This window comes from Ammodytes marinus, assembly GCF_949987685.1.
Source record: "Ammodytes marinus genome assembly, chromosome: 1".
NCBI classification, from domain to species: Eukaryota; Metazoa; Chordata; class Actinopteri; order Uranoscopiformes; family Ammodytidae; genus Ammodytes; species Ammodytes marinus.
In genome coordinates this window covers 9,378,275-9,398,867 of record NC_137230.1, presented here as the reverse complement: position 1 = coordinate 9,398,867, position 20,593 = coordinate 9,378,275, and the positions used below count along the sequence as shown (strand labels likewise).

Genomic DNA, 20,593 nt, shown 5'->3' with positions numbered 1-20,593 from the left:
TAAAATGTGTCCTCCCTCTCTGTTGAAAAGGTCCCATTCTCATCCTTACATTTACACTTAGATGTACAGTTGCTTGCTATGCTGTTGAAGTGATTACTGATTTCAGACAAAAACCTTCTTATAAATGGTGCTTAGTAAATAAACATGCACATCAACTTTACAGGTCATAAAAAAATTCATAAAAAATCAGGTGACATCAGTAAAGCCTCTTATCAGCTCACCTTTACCTGTCAGTGTCATCCCTGTTCTAATCTTACTCCTCCGTCGTTGTACAGTGATAATGTTCATATGTAATGTGAACATAAAATCTACAGGGTATGTTGATCTTTGACTTGGCACACACAATCATGATCTAACCATCAAGTTTACAAAAATGACAAACAACAACAAGCATAATACAAATCACATCAGGTTCATTTATTCTGCAAGATCACTTTTTACAACCACCTCCTACCACTGAAGGGCCAGGCCACTCTCAAGTGTCTCAGTGCCTCATGTTTATGGGATAAAAGCATTGCATACATAGGAGAAAGTTACAACTAACATGTAAAGTATAAAGAACATTTAAAAAATACATAAATTAATGCCTGTTTGAGAGTAAAAAATACATGTTATGCGACTAAAACAATCCTTTTGTTATTCCGCTTTTCTCTATGAAGATCACAGGCTACCGGTGAGAGTTTCACTTGTATAGTAACCGCTACATCACTGATCATCCACTGATCCACTGATCTCATTATGTCTTTGCCTTGCTTCTAAAGAGGCGGGTTGTGTCATGATTTCTTTACGCAACTGTTTACCAAGAAAAAGGTTTGGCAATGATTGATGACAGTAGTGGTCATTATCCATCAAGTAAAATGTCATTTTGTCCACGTAATTGTCCTCATGCGGACTCTTCAGTGAACCACTTCAGCACATGGGCTTTGTTCTCTGTCAGCCATCTAATGTTGGCTGTGGTCTTCTCAATGGCCTGCTCCAGCGCCAGGCTGGCCGAGCCAAAACCAACATGGAGGTTGTCTTCTTTGAATTTCTTCAGCTGGAGGGAGACAAAAAAAACAAAGAGAGGGGAAAATGAAGTTCTGTTGTCTTTCTTTTCCTCTCAATACCCTCAGGGAAACACTGTGTGTGTATATGAGTGTGGGATGCATACCTCCTGCAACTCAAACTCTGTAGAGAATCTCCTTGTGATCCCGTTGACGAGACTAGCGAAGGAAAATGATCCTCTTCCATACCTTAAAACATCAAAATAAAGATGTGGTTCACTCTAAAGTTGTAGACATGATAAACTGTTAGATGAGCCTGCAAATAACATGTGGTGGTGCTTGACATATGTGAAGACTCAAAAAAGCAGTTTCAGCATAATCAGCACTTTTATATTGTTTTTTCCTTCTTCCCTTTCCCGAGGACTAAACCATTTTTCAAGCTGACTGGACTTGTTGGAGGCTTGAAGAAATGATTGCAAACTCAGCAAACTGGTTATGCATATGAAGGAAATGTAGCACCATGAGCACTTGGAGAAGATACAGTACATTTCTACCAATAAATCCAGCAATCTGAATTTTTACACTAAGTCGAGAGCTGCTGTGGATTCTGTGTGTTAGCCTTCGGCCCTAAATTGATGTTTGAGGGTGCTGACTGTGAGGAGTGAGCTCTTACTGTTGGAAAATGAAGCTCCATCTTGCTCTGACAAAGTTCCAGGCCAGCGGCATCCCCACAACGTTTCGAGCGATGTTCTGGATGGTAGAGGTGGCGTCTTGCTTGCGGATCTTTGTTGTGTCGAGGGTGTACTCCAGATACCTGGCTCAATCGAAAACATTTCATTACAAATAGATAGTTTCCAAAAAAAAGTATTCATACCTTTGATTTCAGAAAAAGTTCAAAGTTTATTATTAAGAGTATGTAAAAGACTGAAATGTTTGTTTATTTTGTGTTGGGATAAGCTACTGCCTGAAATAGTAAAGTAAATTGAGCTTCAAAGGCAAAGCAAGGTTGGGGTTTAGGTGAGCATTGATTTTTGAGTTCTGAGATGAGCAAAAGTGTGAGCGGTCACACAAACTAACAGTTGGTGAACCTGATAACTACAGTTAATGTTAGCACAGAAAGTTTGACTCAATTAATTACCCTGCCCAAACAGTCCAGACGTTAAATTGGCGTGAACAGCACAAAGCAAATATTTGTTAAAAGCAAAACTGGACGGCATTTTCTATCCTCCTTCAAATGAAGCCTGAATTCATAGGCATTAAAACACCATTGCACTGAGCAACAAGCACAGCCCTTTTTGGTCTGACCATTGGCTTGTGGTAGCTAATGTAAGCGAATGCTAGCAAATATTACGTTGATATTGATGTGAAACTAACATACAAGTGTCCATTTACTGAATTTATTACTATTTGTGTAAGTTGGTCACTAATAGCTATACAATACTCTAGCATGCTACATATAAAGATTTGTATGCGTCATTGTCCTGTTATTGTGACTTGTGGGCAGGGAGATGGAAATTAGCTTATAGCTAACACTGGGTACTGCTAATGAGCAGTACATTGTTTGTCAAATAAATGTCTCGGAAACTTTCAGATGCAGGTTCAATTGATTAATGAGTTAAACCAAATTAATTTATTTCTTATCAATCAACCAGGTTGGTGTCTTACAGGACAGAAGAAAATAGACAGATACAAATCCTCCACTCCAGCCAAGACAAGTGTCTTGTTCACAAAAACCCTTGAACGTGGATACTTCAACACATTTGGACGTTGCATGTTAGCCTACCTGTTCAAAATCCAAGGTTGTTTGGTGCAGGCCATGGCCGACCTGAGCCTGGAAGCTTCTGATGCAAGAGTGGCGTTCTTGAACATTTCCCAGGCAAAGTCCCACTCCTCCACACCTCCGTAGGCTATTGCATGGCAGTAAACTGTGCCTTTCAAGTTGGGATGTATCCTGGTCAACGTTGAGGTAAACACACACAGTCAGCATGTATATCGCTAGCTAGCTACTATTGACATTTGTGCTTTTTTTTTTGGCTATGCCTGTCTCAAGCGAATGAAAAAAAAGGCTGCACAAAGGAGTTGAATAAGTACAAGTACTAAATCTTGAAACACTAAAAAACGTAGTCAAACTGCTGTATACTTACGGGTTGTGATTTGGATTTTCCATCCACTGTCTGAACCAGCTTTTGATTAGATCCCTGCAACCCTCCACACCCATGCTGCAGGCTATTCCGATAGCATTGATCTGAGTATATCTGAAGACACGAAGATGTTTTAGAAAAGGAAAGGTAACCATTAGATATACAGTAGCCTTGACTCAAATTAAGTCACTAAATGGTGGTGTCAATTGCTTTTTGCTTTCAAAACATTGTCTTCTGATATACAAAGTCTTACTGATCAGTGTGTCCTGTAGGTACTCTGGTCCAGTTAGCTGTAATTGTCCTGAAGTACTCAAAAAGGGGCTGGATTTGTTTCTTGAGGTATGACTAAAACAAAAAAATATATACCAGAAATACTTTTTATGTCCAGTTGTTGTCCCTTTATGTACTTCTCTTGAATGTGCATTAGTGTTAGCATTAGGACAGCAGTAACCTGTAAAGCTCCAAAGACCTCAGTGCGGTCAAACATGAGGATGTAGTAGTCGAGGTTTCTGAGAGCCGACTCCCAGGGGATGTAGTCTCTCTCATTGGCCAGGTATTTGGTAGTCCTCAGGGCTAATGTTGTATTGATTATTTTGGCCCTATATAAAGAGAAGAAAATAATCATAATTGCGTACATACAAGTGTGAAGGAGTAAATCCTAATAAAACCTAATAATAGTTCTTTACCTTGCTAGGTTGAACGAATCATCTATGATCTGTGCTCTGTTGATGATTGAAATAGCCTGAAGGAAATCACACACACACACACACACACACACACACACACACACACACACACACACACACACACACACACACACACACACATACATATTTGAAATTCACATACACTGCCAACCACACGGAAGAGGATTAGGGCCATCCATGAAAGAAAATTAAAGTTCTGACTTTATTCTCAGAATTCTGAGAAAAAAGTCAGAACTTTTTTTTTTTTTTTCATGCATGGCCCTAATCCTCTTCCGTACCACCAAGACTGAGTGATAAAGTTTTTTTGTTGTTGATATCTTTAATTTCATATGAAAAATGCAATGCGATTGGCTAATGTACCCAAACCCAGCATCCACATTGAAGTTTAAAGGACAAATAAGCTTGAACCTGAACGTGAGTGGACAAGTATGCAACTGTAAAATGCATAATGCACATTTTACCCTCTTGTGCATTCGTCTAAAAGTGAACATACAGCCCAGACCAAAATGCCACTTCATCCAGTGGGAACTTTCACCTTGTGCATAGGCATGTGACTCACCTGATGGTTGGTGTTGAGCAGGGAGAGGAGACGATCCCAGTTGTCGGCATCATAGTTCACCCTAAAATACCCAGATACATTGGTGTTCGCCAGGACCCAGCTATTGCCTGAAACTCTCATCGCACTGTTGGTGGCTGGTGCAAAATATTAGAAAGAGAAATATTGAATCAAAGTAATGACCACTCATTTGGTAGGAACTATTCTCTCCTCTAGTATGCAGATGTAATACAGAATAGCATTGGGTGTTAAGTATGAGCGTACCTGTCTTTTGAAGGAGCCAGTACTGCTCCTGCTCCACACCTGTCTTCATCCATTTGATCGGGACAAACCACTCGTAACTGGGCAGAAACAGAGAGAGACAGTGAGCAAAAAAGTTCTAGCAATGTTGAAAAGGTGGCATGGCTCGTGGAAGGCCAGATCAAGCTGTTGGTCTGTATTTCTGTTGGACATCTATTTGCTGGATTGTCATGAAATATTTTGGGGCCCAAAGGCTGGGTCATACTGACTTTGGTAATCCTTGCTTGATGAACCTTGATTGGTCTCATATTGAGTATGTTAACATGCCCATATTAGCATTTAGCTTGAGACAATGCTGGGCCTTAGTACAGCCTTGCAGAGCTTATCTAGAGCTGCTTCAGCTGATAGTCATTGTTTGGATTAATGTCTCTTCCTTCTATCTAAGACATTAATCCAAATGATTAACATGACATTAAGAAATCATTGTCCTCATGTATTGTCTACGTAGAACTTACAAGGAAAGGTAAAACTGATTCCTACTTGAACTGAGAAGGCCTTTCCACTACAGAGTCTGGATCCAACAGGAAGTGTTCCTGGGTGATACTTCCTGTCCGGGTGTCAATAGTCACCACTGGGAAGCCCATCTGAAGAGTCCAACGGTTCATGATGTCATGGACGGTGTGAGGAATTTGCATACCTGTGGTATTTTGAACTGCCTGATAACACACAAAGAGTAGCGTGAATTTATGAATAAAAACAGACGCAAAGATATATTACCAGGTGAAATCAAACACAACGCATCGGTGACTGTGCAGTTTTTTCAAACTGACCTGTTGGAGATGGTCCCACAAGTCTGTATACACTGTGTTGCCAAAGGCAAAGGTATTCAGGTAAGACTGAGGGGAGAAAGCAGTAAGCATCAATAGATTTGTCAACATATTGCCTTTGCCATAATCAAGTTGTTTAAGTTCAAATTAGTTGAAAACAGTAAGACAGAATCTTAAACAACAGAAGCCACTGCACACAGAACGTGACGGATCAGTAATATTTTAAGCGAATAATCTTGAGTAATCTTGTTGTTTACTCACGCACACCGGTAAGAATAACAATGCCACAGTGGAAGTAATTAATAACTGCCACTGTGTGCTTTATAACTGACTTAATACTCACACTGAGTCCTTTGGCAAACACAGGCTCAGTGAGAAACTCTGACAGCATCCTGAGCACCGCTGCTCCCTGAAAGCACCAAGCACAGGAACCACCACAGTTATTTTGCATTCAATCCAAAGGAAATATTAAAGCAAGATGTTTCCCTGGTTGGACTGCATAAATGGAAACATGAGTCAAAACTAAGAATCATACTGAAAATGTCCCATTACAAAGGTGTAATAGCTTTCCCCTGCCAATGACAAAAACAAAATAGGTAAGTGAAGAGTGTTGTCAGCGGTTCTGGAGAACGCTTGTCAAAATTACTTTTGCCAAATCAGTAAATATCTACTAACGGTTCACTACCTGTATATACTGAAAGAACAATCCAGTGTTAATACACAGCCCAAGCTCGTTTGTTTAAACACCAGTTTAAAGGGAATCGGCTGTTTATTAACATCAGATTTCCTTTCAGCAAAAGGAAAGCTAGTAGATCGTGAGGAGATATTCACTGATCTGGCCAAAAAGTGATTTTGTCAACAAGCATTCTCAAGAATCGCTGATTCCACCAATGGTGGGGATAAACAGATTTAGCTGTATTACCTTATCAAACCTTTGAGACGAACTGTAAGTGTGATACATACTGTATGTCTGTATACGACCCTGCATGAGATACTGTATATATACAATTCTATCAGCAGAACAGACCTTGCTGTAGGAGATGGTGTTGAACATCTCGCTGATCTGGGCGGGGTCATTGACCTCATCTTCCCTACGGGACAGTGGATGGGAGGAGGCCAGGGCATCCACAGCAAACACCTTGTGCACGTCATACAGTATGATCTGGTCTTTCTGTAGCGAAGCGGAAAAACATTTCTGAACCCCATATCTATAAGGGGTAGGTGAAAGTTGAATCTGATCTGATCTAATCTAATCAGTGAAACGTAACATGCTATTCTTGTCAAGGCCCACTGTCTCTGAAGGTACAGTACAAGCAGGGCTCTTACAATGTTCCAGGTGGGCTCTGCGTGGTCAGCTCCGAGGTACTCCACGTATGAGGCAAAGCCCTCGTTCAACCACAAGTCATTCCACCACTGCACAGTCACCAGGTTGCCAAACCACTTAAGAAAAAAAGACCCAACAAACAGTAAAGAGAGATAAATAGGTCAGTCACAGTAACCAGAAACGCCTCCGTTTTTCTCCCCACGTGGAGGTTATATGGAATGGAACTAATGTTTCCATGGACAACGTTGCTGCTAAGATCTGGGACAACATTTCCACTGAAGTTTTAAGGAAATTCCCAACCACAGGATTACAGGGAAAGGGCTTGATTTGTCCCAGGTGGTGATAGTTATCTGCTATTGCAAAATCTGGTTGTGTACTTGGTCTGAGTTCGTTCTTGACCAATAACTGCATTTTTTCACAAAAGTATAGAAGGACCAAGCTGGGATTGAGTTTGCACCAACTGTGTGTCCTGATTATTAGCTAAGTTAACACATTTTAATTTCCTCCTTTTAAACCAAAGTGGAATTGATGTGGCGACAGCAGTTTGGCAGAAATATCATGGCCTACCATGTGTGCGAGTTCATGGGAAATAACAGTTGTAATTCTCTCTTTGTTTCCAGTGGAGGACAGGATGGGGTCAAAGAGTAGAGCTGTCTCCCTGTATGTGACCAGACCCCAGTTCTCCATTGCACCAGCATTGAAGTCAGGCAGGGCTATCTGATCTGGGGAGGACAAGGGCATCCGCATTTTAATGTTACCCTGCATATCCAAAATCATCGAGGCATATCCCACGTTAAACAGTTACCCTGGTACTACTTACTGCAAGTCCATCACACAGTTGTTGTGCAATGTCTAACAGGAAATGTGCTGAAATGTGCAAAGCTTGCACACACATGTTAATGAGTGTGTGTGTGTGTGTGTGTGTGTGTGTGTGTGTGTGTGTGTGTGTGTGTGTGTGTGTGTGTGTGTGTGTGTGTGTGTGTGTGTGTGTGTGTGTGTGTGTGTGTGTGTGTGTGTGTGTGTGTGTGTGTGTGTGTGTGTGTGTGTGTGTGTGTGTCTGTGTGTCTGAGTCTGTGTGTGTGTGGGAGAGAGAGAATGCTGGTCAGCTGGTGTGAAAGGAAATTAGATAAATATTTCTGTCTTCACTTGAAAATGTTTGTCTAGGCATGAGGATGCAGGTTTGAGAGAGTGTTACCTGACTTGGACAGTGGATATGGTGCATCGTAGTAGTGCTCATAGAACTCAAGGATTGGCCTCGTAACGTTGAGTGCATATTGACCCTGGTTGTCAGCTATAGCTTTTCTCCTAGCCCAGATTCGGACCTAGAAAAGAGTTTGACAATGTTGACTCTCCATAACAAATCTTTGTCTTGAGATTTTTAGATCTTAATATTTGTATTGCATTCTGGGATAACAGGAATAGGATTGACAGGATGGGACATGTTACAATGTGAACACACAGAATGTACATGGATACAGGGAACAAACTCACCAACAACTTGTTGCTTTCCGGTGATTGAATGGGAGCAAAGTCACTGACTATAAATGCCAGCACATATGTGGACATTCTCGCTGTGGGCTCAAATGTAGTCACTCTGACTGGCACGCCATCAATGTCAGAGTCTGCAGTGTCTGTTCAGGGAGGGGCGAAATTAGACTCTGACTCTCTGTTAGCATTAACAGCATTAAGTCACTGATTTTTTTATAATACATCCAAGTAATGAATAATTCACAATGAACTTGTCAAGCACATAAAACATCTGTTTATGTTGTTTGCTCTAATAATTCTTCTTGTGTAAAAACATTTTGCACTAACCAACATTTATGTTCTTATTTTTCCAGTAACTTAAAGCTGTAGTGCCCAACTTTTTCATATATATGAATGGTGTAATTCCTCATTACCTAAAAAATTATGCCTTTAAAATAAAATGTTATTGTCTACACATTTTTCTTTTCTTGCACTGACCTAGTCTCCATAGAGAATTTAAATGTGACAAAGATTTGAAATAACTCAGTTTGCACGTTTCCAAAACTAACCAATATCCCTGCCATTAGACAGAGCCACAGTGCCTATGTCGTGGATGATGGTGACGTTGAAGACAGCTTTCATGGCTGGCTCATCGAAGCAAGGGAAGGTTTTCCTGGCATACGTTGCTTGCATCTGCGAGGTAGCGACGACTCTGCAAAAAATGTCCAATTTAACATTGACACAAAATAGACATCAAACAATGCCAACACTCCTAAGACCAACCAAGAAGAACAGATGCATGAAAATCAGGATCTAGATTACTGTAAGGTTATGCTATGTCTTTGCTTACTTCTTCACACCTTCCTCAATGTATTCGCTCCTGTAGAATCCTTCCAGATCATCTGCCAGCTCCCCCCGAAAATCAGTGTACAGTTCATATGACGCTCCAACAGCTAGTCTGCCTCGCAGCTGAAGGACCAGATACTCCGTCTTCACAACCAGCCAAGAGCTTTGTACGGCGGGCGCGGTGGCTTTACCCAGGCCACTCAGCCTAGCGTGATGCCCATCGAAGTGTGTGAGGTTCAGCTTGTTGGAGTGGATGATGATGAGGTCGGTTTCCTTCACACACCTGAAGACCACCTTGGAATGTCCAGTGAAGATGTACATGCCCTCTGCATTGGGCGTCAGCCGGGGCCACAGGGTCACGTTGTAAGAGATAGGAACCAGGGATTTTGGAAGCCTGTAGTGGTCCCAGGGCTCCTTTGGGGCATAGGGGGTGGTAGCGAGTGAAGGCAAGCCGGTGCTGTCCGCTGTCCCATCTCCAGGCTTGCCTCCATTCTTGGCTCTTTCCTTGTCGTAGGCAACGGATAGAGCTATGATGGTAGCCAGAGCACAGGCCGCCAGTACCAGCACCCCAAGGCCCACATTTTTACTGATATAATAGACTTTCCCCATGTCCTGATCAGGCTGTCATAGAAGGACTGTCAGGGTTGTTTGTGTCTGTCCAGCACAGCAAGTTTCTTCCCTCCTCGGTTAATGGCTGAGCTATTAACATGGCAAAAAAGACATTTTCATAATACCTAAGGAGAAATGGAAAGATGGAAAACGTTGGTCACTGAGTTTACAACTTTGACTCTCTGAGAGTTATAAATGTCAATTAATGATGCAAAATGTGACAGTGAAATTCTACATTGTGTATAGTATTATTACTATCAGTCAATCCTTAGATTATCATAAATACACATTACAAACATCCTCGGCTGGTCTTCATACAGCATCTTACATCATGTTCCAACAGAAAATCTAGAAACTGCTTTATGCTACTTATTGTAGGAAGTATTTAGATCCTTTACTATTAAGTCCTTAAATAAAAGAACTAATACCACACTGTAAAAATGCTCTGTTACAGGTTCAAGTAAAAGTCCTGCACTGAATCATGTGACCTAATAAAAGTATGTTATTATTATCATAATGCAGTAGAGTTCAAATGGAATCAGATATTTCATATTTATTTAATTGTTAAATATATATATATATATTTGAACAATAATCAGTAAATGTAAACGACCAGAGAGCAAGACAGGAATTGAGAAAAGTTATGATATAACTGTTCGATGGGTTTCTGCGCACCGTAATCAGTGAGATACTTGCTCGGGGTGGGGGCAGAAATGACTGAAATATTTACATGAAAGGTTGGTTTGAGCCTTAAATTGCACGAATGGCAAAAGCTCAGAGGACACAGGTGGCTATTAGCTCTAGCACCTGGTCAGAGCTACACATTGTTCATTTGTCATGAGTGAAGCGTTGCGTGTGTACACTGCAGTCTCTCTAATATGAGTTTTTTCTTGAATGTAACACATCTGGCTGATAAAGTGTTTAGTACATTTTGAGGAAAAGGCAGGATTTCCATGCATGCTAATGTAATAAGGTCAATGTTAAGCAAAATGAGTGTGTCAGTGCTCTTAGCTTGAGCAGCAGGCAAACAGACTGCTAACACTTTGTGTGTCTATGTCATACAGTCTAGACTCTAAATCATAAATGAGTATCATGATGAAAGGAATCAGTTTGAACAGGAAGTCATAAAATGGTATCTAATAATTCTATAATAGATAATAGTACCTCTTTTAAATTGAAATGCAGTAAACCTGGAGTTTATTCTTCTTGGAAGGAATGAATAAGGAGCTTATAGTATTCACCTCCTGATCAATAAATTACTATAATAGAATAGACAATGCTATGGTTCCAACATGAAGTCCTTCGTGGGAGATAAACATTACCCTCCTTCTCTAATGTATGTCATAATGACTTGCATTAACTGCAAAGGGATCAGTATCTATCTGCGATAGCATGCTCACGCAGATAATAGACGACAACAAGAACTCAAGGCACACTTTTGTAAGCACATCTTGCCCTCCACCTCTGATCCAGTCCCCCTTGGACAGACGTGTGTGTGTGTGTGTGCATGTTTGAGACGCCTCAAAAAGGAACAGTGGTCAGTAAGTTACAATTATTAATTTCTTAAACCACATTGAAATGCATGGATACCAATAATTATGGAGCTACAAATCCAAAAAATGGAAGACAAAATTTAGATTTTGAGTGTCCACAGGTGATAGGGAACAATTTGGGGGTCCTTAAATATACTTGTGTCATTGATGGCTTAACAGTCTTTAGCCACAACTTTTGACATTTACAGGTATGTCTTCTCTTCACATACTTGACTTTAGGAATAACTAATCGGATGGTTAATCTACAAACCATGGTGCAATGTATTAATAATCTAGATCAATAAAAAAAAGGAATAGTCATAGAAAAATGGAAAATTGCCATTGAGCGTAACCTTTCTTGGCACTTGAGTCCATGGTTTCTGGATATCAGGCAGCAATAAATGAGACGACCCAATAAAACAATGTGGCAACTAGCTTGATTAGACCGAGTAAGGTCCCGCAGTGAGGGATAAGGAACAGTTTATTAGAGTTTTCTACAATTTGATTAAACTAAGACACCAAGATCAATGGCTCTTCCAGGCACCAAGAAGAGACAAAAAACATTCACGCTATATTCAAATTCAAATTCAAATTCAAAAAAACTTTATTTGTCCCCAGGGGGCAATTGAAGGCACATAGAGCAGCAGCATTACAAAGGACAAGGCCATGTCCAAACATAAAACAAACAAAAACAAACAAAAACACAGCGTTGCTACCTGGCAGACAATACACACAAGCACAGGTGTCTACAAATACACAAATATATGTAAATATGTATAAAATATGCAAAGTGCATATGAACACCCAACCAGAAGAGAACATCTGGAAATGATGGATCTGAACCCAAGTAAACTCTGCAGACCAAGACCACAACAAAGGCACTCTATACCAAACATGCTCTCAGCCATATGTGCTTCATCCCAGGCCTGCCCACACAAATGGCTGGGCCCCTGAAAACATCCAGACAATGGGCCCACCTTACCCATGCTTTACTCGTATCAATGTGTGTGAGTGCGCTCATCCCTCAATAAACACATACATGTATTTGTAGAGAGAATAACTATCTTTTCAACCAGGGACTTGCAGGGACAGTTGGGGGAGCAAGGGATCATTATTATTTTAAAATAGTAGCACATTTCTGACTTAGCCCAGCTGACATTAAATAATTTGAAATCTTTTGGTCGTATTGTTGAAATAAATAACACTTAAAAATCAACATCAACAACAAATTCTTCACACATAAATATAAAAAGGCGGATCTTTACATGAATAACCAAACCATACCCTCAAAACTATCAAGTTGGCCTACGTTTAGTTGCAACATTTAGGCTTAGTTCATTCTGCTCTCATCACTGCAAAAACACTGAAAGTGAAAACATTACTGAAATCATTACAAAAAAGTTCTTAATCTTTGAACTCAAAATCTGTTCCTTCAACTATTTCTAACTTCTTTGTGCCTTGTATCTTTATTTGCATTAAGAAATGTTTATCTATTTCTAAAAATACCTATTTTTATTTTTTATTTTTTGAAAAAATACAGAAAGCAGGACCTTGGTGGTTACGGCAATAATTAAAACAGGATGATGCTGCTCGTCAGCTTCATTGTGATATGACCCAGCTGGTTGGTCAATTGGCCAGGTTTGTGAAAAACTGGTCAGACCTGGCTGGCCGTGTCAACCTGAAGACTTATGTCAAAGCCTTTAGAAGTTATAGTCCCCAAAGGGAAATTCTTTTTCACAAAAATTTACATTATGGGGAGAGAAAATGTAAACCTGTTTGTAGACTCAGGAAAATTACAGAGTAACTAGCCTGTCCTCTTTATAAGAATGTAGAAGAAAAAGGTACCCAACCTGTTTTTTCATGGGGTCCAATTACTTTTCACAACGACACCCAGACACAAGTAGCAGGTACATGTGTTTTCTGTGAGCAGGAACGACTCAGGAAATATAATCCAGACAAAACTGTTTAATATCAAAACCCAATCTTGTCACCATTTGGAACACAAAGGGTTTATAGGATGGATTATGTTTGAAACAGTTACACTCCACTGTGCTCAATCTGAAACATTTCTGCTTTTCTACTGCTTTTTAAATGGCCGTAAGCGGAGCCGCGGCTCTGTATAAACACCCAACTTTGATTAGATATTGACATAAATATCTAAAAATAAAGTTTAGCTTAGTTAGGTTATTGGCTTCCAAAGACCATGGGCCCCCCAAGGGGCTAGGCCCTAGAAAGCCTTCCCACTTTCTACCCCTTATGGGCGGCCCTGCTTCTGCCATTGCCTGGAAGATGAAAACATCTAGTTTGTGGTTTACTGCTGTAGTTAAAAATTACTATTTACTTATTACACACTAAACAATTCTGCACTTCAAAGGCAGAGGGAAACTACAGAAGCAGTTAAGTTCCAAGTCTTATTAAGTTACAGTCTTTAGCTTATAGGAATACATTTTGGCTAGGCTCAATGTTTTGAACATTAAGTATGCGATATAGGCCCTAAAGGTAACTTAACTACACCAAAACACATAGAATTGATTATGGGTCAAAAGCTGAACTGGCAGTGACTGAGATCTGATGAGGTGGATAGCTTAATAAGTTATGTATATGTAGCCTATATATCAGTGATTCTTGAGAACCGGGACAAAAGGCTGGGACAAAATGTAACTGCTGTTATCTTTAAAACTAAAAATATTTTAAATTGTAGATGTTATTAGGGATTAAGAATAGAATGTCTGGAGCACAATTATCCCCTTAAAGCGACTCTTACCTTTGGTGCATTTTTACACTTTTTTTGGATTAGGTTAAAATGGTATTAATAAGGTAATTACACTCTAAAATATAAGACAGACCCACCAGGAGTAAAAACAAACAATGATTTCAATCTCATAATATTATGAAAAATATACACTACCGTTCAAAAGTTTAGGGTCACTGAAATGTCCTTATTTTTTAAGGAAAAGCACTGTACTTTTCAATGAAGATAACTTTAAACTAGTCTTAACTTTAAAGAAATACACTCTATACATTGCTAATGTGGTAAATGACTATTCTAGCTGCAAATGTCTGGTTTTTGGTGCAATATCTACATAGGTGTATAGGCCCATTTCCTGCAACTATCACTCCAGTGTTCTAATGGTACAATGTGTTTGCTCATTGGCTCAGAAGGCTAATTGATGATTAGAAAACCCTTGTGCAATCATGTTCACACATCTGAAAACAGTTTAGCTCCTTACAGAAGCTACAAAACTGACCTTCCTTTGAGCAGATTGAGTTTCTGGAGCATCACATTTGTGGGGTCAATTAAGCGCTCAAAATGGCCAGAAAAAGAGAACTTTCATCTGAAACTCGACAGTCTATTCTTGTTCTTAGAAATGAAGGCTATTCCATGCGAGAAATTGCTAAGAAATTGAAGATTTCCTACAACGGTGTGTACTACTCCCTTCAGAGGACAGCACAAACAGGCTCTAACCAGAGTAGAAAAAGAAGTGGGAGGCCGCGTTGCACAACTAAACAAGAAGATAAGTACATTAGAGTCTCTAGTTTGAGAAACAGACGCCTCACAGGTCCCCAACTGGCATCTTCATTAAATAGTACCCGCAAAACACCAGTGTCAACATCTACAGTGAAGAGGCGGCTGCGGGATTCTGGGCTTCAGGGCAGAGTGGCAAAGAAAAAGCCATATCTGAGACTGGCCAATAAAAGAAAAAGATTAAGATGGGCAAAAGAACACAGACATTGGACAGAGGAAGACTGGAAAAAAGTGTTGTGGACGGATGAATCCAAGTTTGAGGTGTTTGGATCACAAAGAAGAACGTTTGTGAGACGCAGAACAAATGAAAAGATGCTGGAAGAATGCCTGACGCCATCTGTTAAGCATGGCGGAGGTAATGTGATGGTCTGGGGTTGCTTTGGTGCTGGTAAGGTGGGAGATTTGTACAGGGTAAAAGGGATTCTGAATAAGGAAGGCTATCACTCCATTTTGCAACGCCATGCCATACCCAGTGGACAGCGCATGATTGGAGCCAATTTCATCCTACAACAGGACAATGACCCTAAACACACCTCCAAATTGTGCAAGAACTATTTAGAGCAGAAGCAGGCAGCTGGTATTCTATCGGTAATGGAGTGGCCAGCGCAGTCACCAGATCTGAACCCCATTGAGCTGTTGTGGGAGCAGCTTGACCGTATGGTACGCAAGAAGTGCCCATCCAACCAATCCAACTTGTGGGAGCTGCTTCTGGAAGCGTGGGGTGCAATTTCTCCAGATTACCTCAACAAATTAACAGCTAGAATGCCAAAGGTCTGCAATGCTGTAATTGCTGCAAATGGAGGATTCTTTGACGAAAGCAAAGTTTGATGTAAAAAAAATCTTATTTCAAATACAAATCATTATTTCTAACCTTGTCAATGTCTTGACTCTATTTTCTATTCATTTCACAACATATGGTAGTGAATAAGTGTGACTTTTCATGGAAAACACAAAATTGTTTGGGTGACCCCAAACTTTTGAACGGTAGTGTATATAAAATTCAACCAATCGAACGATTTGATTGGCCGACAGACCTGTCTGTTTGCGGTCTGCTTCTGTATTGCGCATTCTCAACTAGAGGGTTTGTTTTGATTCCACGGCAGACAGTAGCTAGTAGCGACCATTGTAGAAAAGGCCCCAACGTTCATAAGTTACAGTGTTGTTAGTTCTTACAGTGTGTTAAAATGTGTTTTGTTCAGTGTGGATAGCAGTCAGTTAGGGCCGTGACGTCAGTCGGACAGAGAGCCTGTTTAGTTTCCGTTCTCTTCTCCCTCGGTCAGATGTGTGAGCGTTGCCGCAGTAAGCGATCATTCCACATGGAAACGTGTTTATCTGAGTTTAAATGTGAATCACCCGTGTGTGAGTATGTACATGCAGTCCCGATCGCTGTTATAATATAGTTTGCATGCGATTCGCGGGTCGCAACAGCTGTTGTCTCCTCACGAGCGGAGTTTAAACCTCTGTTCTTTTCCCGCGATCTATATGCGACTGTGCCTGTGAAAGAAGGAAAATAAAGAGCGGATAAAACCCTACTCCTCCTCTCCTAGTCTCATGCTTATAGTCTGACGCCTTTGGCCATAAGTGGTATTCTGGCCGACACCTCTGAAGTGAAACCAGTGATACAAGCATGGAACGAGGGTGTGGGGGCATTGGAGGGAGGCGGGATGGTATGATAGTGCTGTAATTCTCAATTGCACGATGGGTGTGAGTCCCTTTAAATTAAATTTTATTATTATTATGTCAAATTTATGACACTTGTTATCTTCTCATGACGTCAAAACAGTGTGTCCACAGAGAAGGTTTCAATCTTTCATATGCAATAAAACCTATTAAAAATGTACTTTAATGATTAAAAAGGCAACACTAAATAATCTCTCATATCAATAAAACATTTTTTTCTACAACACATTCACGTTTTATAAGGTTTCTAAGTGGGGGGACACTTTTTGTCACCACCGTCAGACATTTCATTAAAATTTAATAAATTCAGGCAATATGAGGGGCAGCTGTCTCCGTGAAGGACCTATTGTCACCATGGACAAGCTATCTGTGCAGAGTACATTAGAGTCAGACAGGCTCTGATTAGTGTTGTAGTTTTAGAATATTTTACATTAAAAATCTTGAAAGTCCTGCATCACAACCATGATACGTCAACACCTACTTACAATTTCTGAAGAAGTTATATGAAATGTTTCGATAATTTTATTTTCCTGAAGTAGTTCATACTAGCACCTAACATCAACAGAAAAACCAAACTGCTACTAGAAAAACTCTATTTGTTCTGTTTAAGAAACGTTAAATATGTCAACACAGTCAGATATCAAAAACATGTATATTCATATACATTTTGAAAATATTTTTTTGTGGCCTCTATCAGTTTTGGTGAATATTTGTGGTCACTATACATCTCATGGGTCGAGCATAAAACGAGGGAACATTTATTTGTGTTTTTTGTTGTCTGACAGAGTTGACACAAAATAAGGAATGGCAAGCTAAAAAGCCCATGTTAAAAAGGAGAAGCAAGGTAAAAAGTCCATTTTGATAAAAAGGACAAAAGCTGGGAGGTTGTGTGTCAAACCTTAGCTCAGTAGCTTAGTATATGTTGGATACATACATGTCATTTAATTTGCCTAAACATAGGGTTTGTATTTTTTCAACATTGCACCCTGTTTTGTCCCACTTCTCAAGAATCACTGATATATGTTGTCTTTCGCTAATAGTCGCATTTAGCCTCTGCCAACATGAAATAACAAACTGAAGAACCAACAGGTCGTCATCAAAATGGATGTTTTCAATCAACAATAACAGCAAGAGGAAAATGAAAATAAGTAGGCCTGAAAGTAGGCCGAGCTACTTGTTTTAGCTAATGCTAGCTTTTGCTTATAGAATCTAAGCAAGCTGTTATCATTAGCCTACAGTCAGTTACTGTGTTTGGACTTGGTTTTTAGCTCTGTTTTGTAGTCTTTGCCAATTTAAGAGCAGTTTGGGAATAAATTACATATTCTTATGGAAATAATAATAATAATAATAATAATAATAATAATAATAATAATAATAATAATAATAATAATAATAATAATAATAATAATAATAATAATAATAATCAATAATCATTTTCATACAGTAAAATAACATGTTGTTAGTTAGGACTTCTCAAAGTGGTAACACTTTACAATAAGGTACACAAAATTGTAGTAGCTACTACATACCTACTACATAGATATGTGTTACCTACTACATAGGTTTTTTTTTGTGCTACCTAACACATAGGTAGCACAAAAAAAACCCTATGTGTTAGGTAGCACAAAAAAAACCTAACACATAGGGTTTTTTTTTTGTGTGTTACCTACTATATAGGGTTTTTTTTGTGTTACCTACTACATAGGTTTTTTTTGTGCTACCTAACACATAGGGTTTTTTTTGTGTGTTACCTACTACATAGGTTTTTTTTGTGCTACCTAACATAGGTAGCACAAAAAAAACCTGTGTTAGGTAGCACACAAAAAAACCTATGTAGTAGGTAACACAAAAAAAAACCCTGTGTTAGGTTTTTTTTTGTGCTACCTAACACATAGGTTTTTTTTGTGCTACCTATGTGTTAGGTAGCACAAAAAAAACCTATGTAGTAGGTAACACAAAAAAAAACCCTATGTGTTAGGTTTTTTTTTTGTGCTACCTAACACATAGGGGTTTTTTGTGCTACCTAACACAGGTTTTTTTTGTGCTACCTGTGTTAGGTAGCACAAAAAAAACCTATGTAGTAGGTAACACAAAAAAAAAACCTATGTGTTAGGTAGCACAAAAAAAACCCTATGTAGTAGGTAACACAAAAAAAAACCTATGTAGTAGGTAACACATATCTATGTAGTAGGTATGTAGTAGCTACTACAATTTTGTGTACCTAATTGTAAAGTGTTACCCTCAAAGTTGTAAACGTCATCCCAAATGTATACATTTTAATAAACAATTCCTTATAACAGTTCTCATAACATGTGACATGTCTATATACGTACTGATAAATCATACTATAGCCTTCACAAAAATAAATGTTGATTTAACAGAGCAGAAGCATTCTACTTGAGATGCACATCATACTAAAAGTCTAAAAGTTTGTGTCGTTGTTTGTAAGGATAACGCACAATTGGCACATGAAATTGCTTAGCAGGGCTTATACAAACCATGCAGATTAATCAGCAGTCCCTTAGATAAATGGTCCTAATGTCCAGAATTTCCCCAAAGGCCAATTAAATGAGCAATATAAGACAAACAAATTCCAAGCCCCTTGCCCCTGCCTGCAAGCAAAGAGCGGGATAATCTTGTTAGTGGGAATGTTGATCCTTGGGGTCAAAAAAACAAGAAAAACCATAAAAAGAACATTTTATTTTAACACTCTCCTCTTTGGTTCCCTGCAAGTACGGTATATTCCTACTGGTCGAAACCTGTGCAAGGTACAGTTTGTATTCACATGATTAGAAATCATTAACGGTGCAGTATGTAACCATAGGTGTGTCAGAGAAGTGAACATTTTCTAAGATATATTCTCATAAATGAAAAAAGTTAGAAAACTACCTTAAAAGTTACTCTTTCACTGTTGTTGTTACAAAAGCAGGGACCAATGTCTTGTTTATAAAGATATTCGGGTCTATGTTTGGTTCCAGGTGCCTGATTTTATCTTTTTTATTTTTATGATGATATAATTATTCCATATTAAGCATTGCATGTAGAGAAAATGTTTTGTAAACTAACTGCAGGCTCTGCAAATGTAAACAAACCCCGTTCCCCTGAAACTGCATAATGCACCTTTAAATGCTTGTGTATTGTCCACATGCATGCTGACATCAATGCAGGCCTTAAATTGGTCACCTGCCTACCAACTATTAAATCAATATTTAGCTAACATGGAGAAATACCCCACCAGCACAACACACTCATTTAATGTGCATTATTTAACTCTTCTCTCACACTTTGTTTTTCTGGCGCCAGGTTTGCTGCTGGGAATGGATAAAGTTCATCTTATCTAAAGAATGTTAGGTTAAAATACCTTTTAGTACCCATGCACAGGCTTTGGCATTATCACTCCACCTGGTCATGAACCTTTGACATTATCAGCCCAGTGTGGTCTCACCTCCACACAGTGTAGATAAGCTCCCAGCAAGCTGTCAGAGAGGTTAAACTTATTCAGCAGAACCACGAAGTCGAATAGGATATTAAAGGTTGAGTCAGCAATTTTGCAGAATGCTTGTTGTCAAACTATTTTTGTTTGTACAGTCTGTGCACAAACAAAATCCAGTGTTGGTACACAGTCTAAGCTCTGTAAGCTGGCATGTTGCTAACTATGTAGAGTGGGCAACCTTTGTTTTGTGATTTTGACAACAAGTGTTCTCCAGAACCACTGACTCCACCTTTAAGGGTGCATGGTGAATAAACTTCTAGTTAGAGCAACAGCATTTTGCAGTGCATACATTCCGTCTGCATTCATGCACCAGTTGGGAAAACTTATGAACCTTTTTGTTGCTGACAAAGAACATTCTGAGAAACCTTCTTTCGGGGAAGCAGAGCAACATTGCTCCAGGTGCCAACCATTTGTAAAGCAAATAACACAGTCTATAACAAAACAGTTGCTATGAAGGGGAGAAAAAAGACAAGAGTGACTTGGCATGCAGCACATTGAATAAATTAACATGTCAAAAAACGGTACATACCAAACCCTGTAGCTTGATGTCCACTGCAAGCCCCTGGTTTAAGTCTACATGAGACGAAGAAGTTTAGCTGGAATGAACCTGGCTGATGTGAAACACTCCTCACTCTGCATCTGTGAGGTGGGAGGTTTGGGAG

At 39.4% G+C, this 20,593-nt stretch overlaps 1 protein-coding gene across 1 annotated transcript; it reads right to left on the bottom strand.

Moving 5' to 3' along the window:
- Positions 1–396: 396 nt before the first annotated feature.
- Positions 397–20,578, bottom strand: LOC307271484 (aminopeptidase N-like). Its single transcript, XM_080053964.1, has 21 exons — positions 20,461–20,578; positions 9,096–9,825; positions 8,815–8,957; positions 8,270–8,409; positions 7,974–8,100; positions 7,346–7,500; positions 6,781–6,894; positions 6,482–6,625; positions 5,798–5,863; positions 5,458–5,523; positions 5,168–5,343; positions 4,652–4,728; positions 4,391–4,524; positions 3,811–3,866; positions 3,576–3,723; positions 3,378–3,469; positions 3,128–3,238; positions 2,767–2,934; positions 1,657–1,797; positions 1,151–1,232; positions 397–1,036 (listed from the first exon to the last, which is right to left on the bottom strand). The coding sequence occupies exons 2-21, from the start codon at positions 9,698–9,700 to the stop codon at positions 884–886; spliced, it is 2,898 nt and encodes a 965-aa protein (XP_079910090.1). The 5' UTR covers positions 9,701–9,825; positions 20,461–20,578; the 3' UTR covers positions 397–883.
- Between the last annotated feature and the right edge of the window lie 15 nt (positions 20,579–20,593).

What these genes read in the sequence shown, in the direction of transcription:
- LOC307271484 (XM_080053964.1), bottom strand. Translation starts at nt 9,700, where the DNA reads ATGGGGAAAGTCTATTATATCAGTAAAAATGTGGGCCTTGGGGTGCTG. An exon ending in GAAAATCCAAATCACAACCC is followed by an intron (nt 2,935 to 3,127) that starts GTAAGTATACAG and finishes AACGTTGACCAG; the next exon opens with GATACATCCCAACTTGAAAG. An exon ending in CAGAGTTTGAGTTGCAGGAG is followed by an intron (nt 1,037 to 1,150) that starts GTATGCATCCCA and finishes GTCTCCCTCCAG; the next exon opens with CTGAAGAAATTCAAAGAAGA.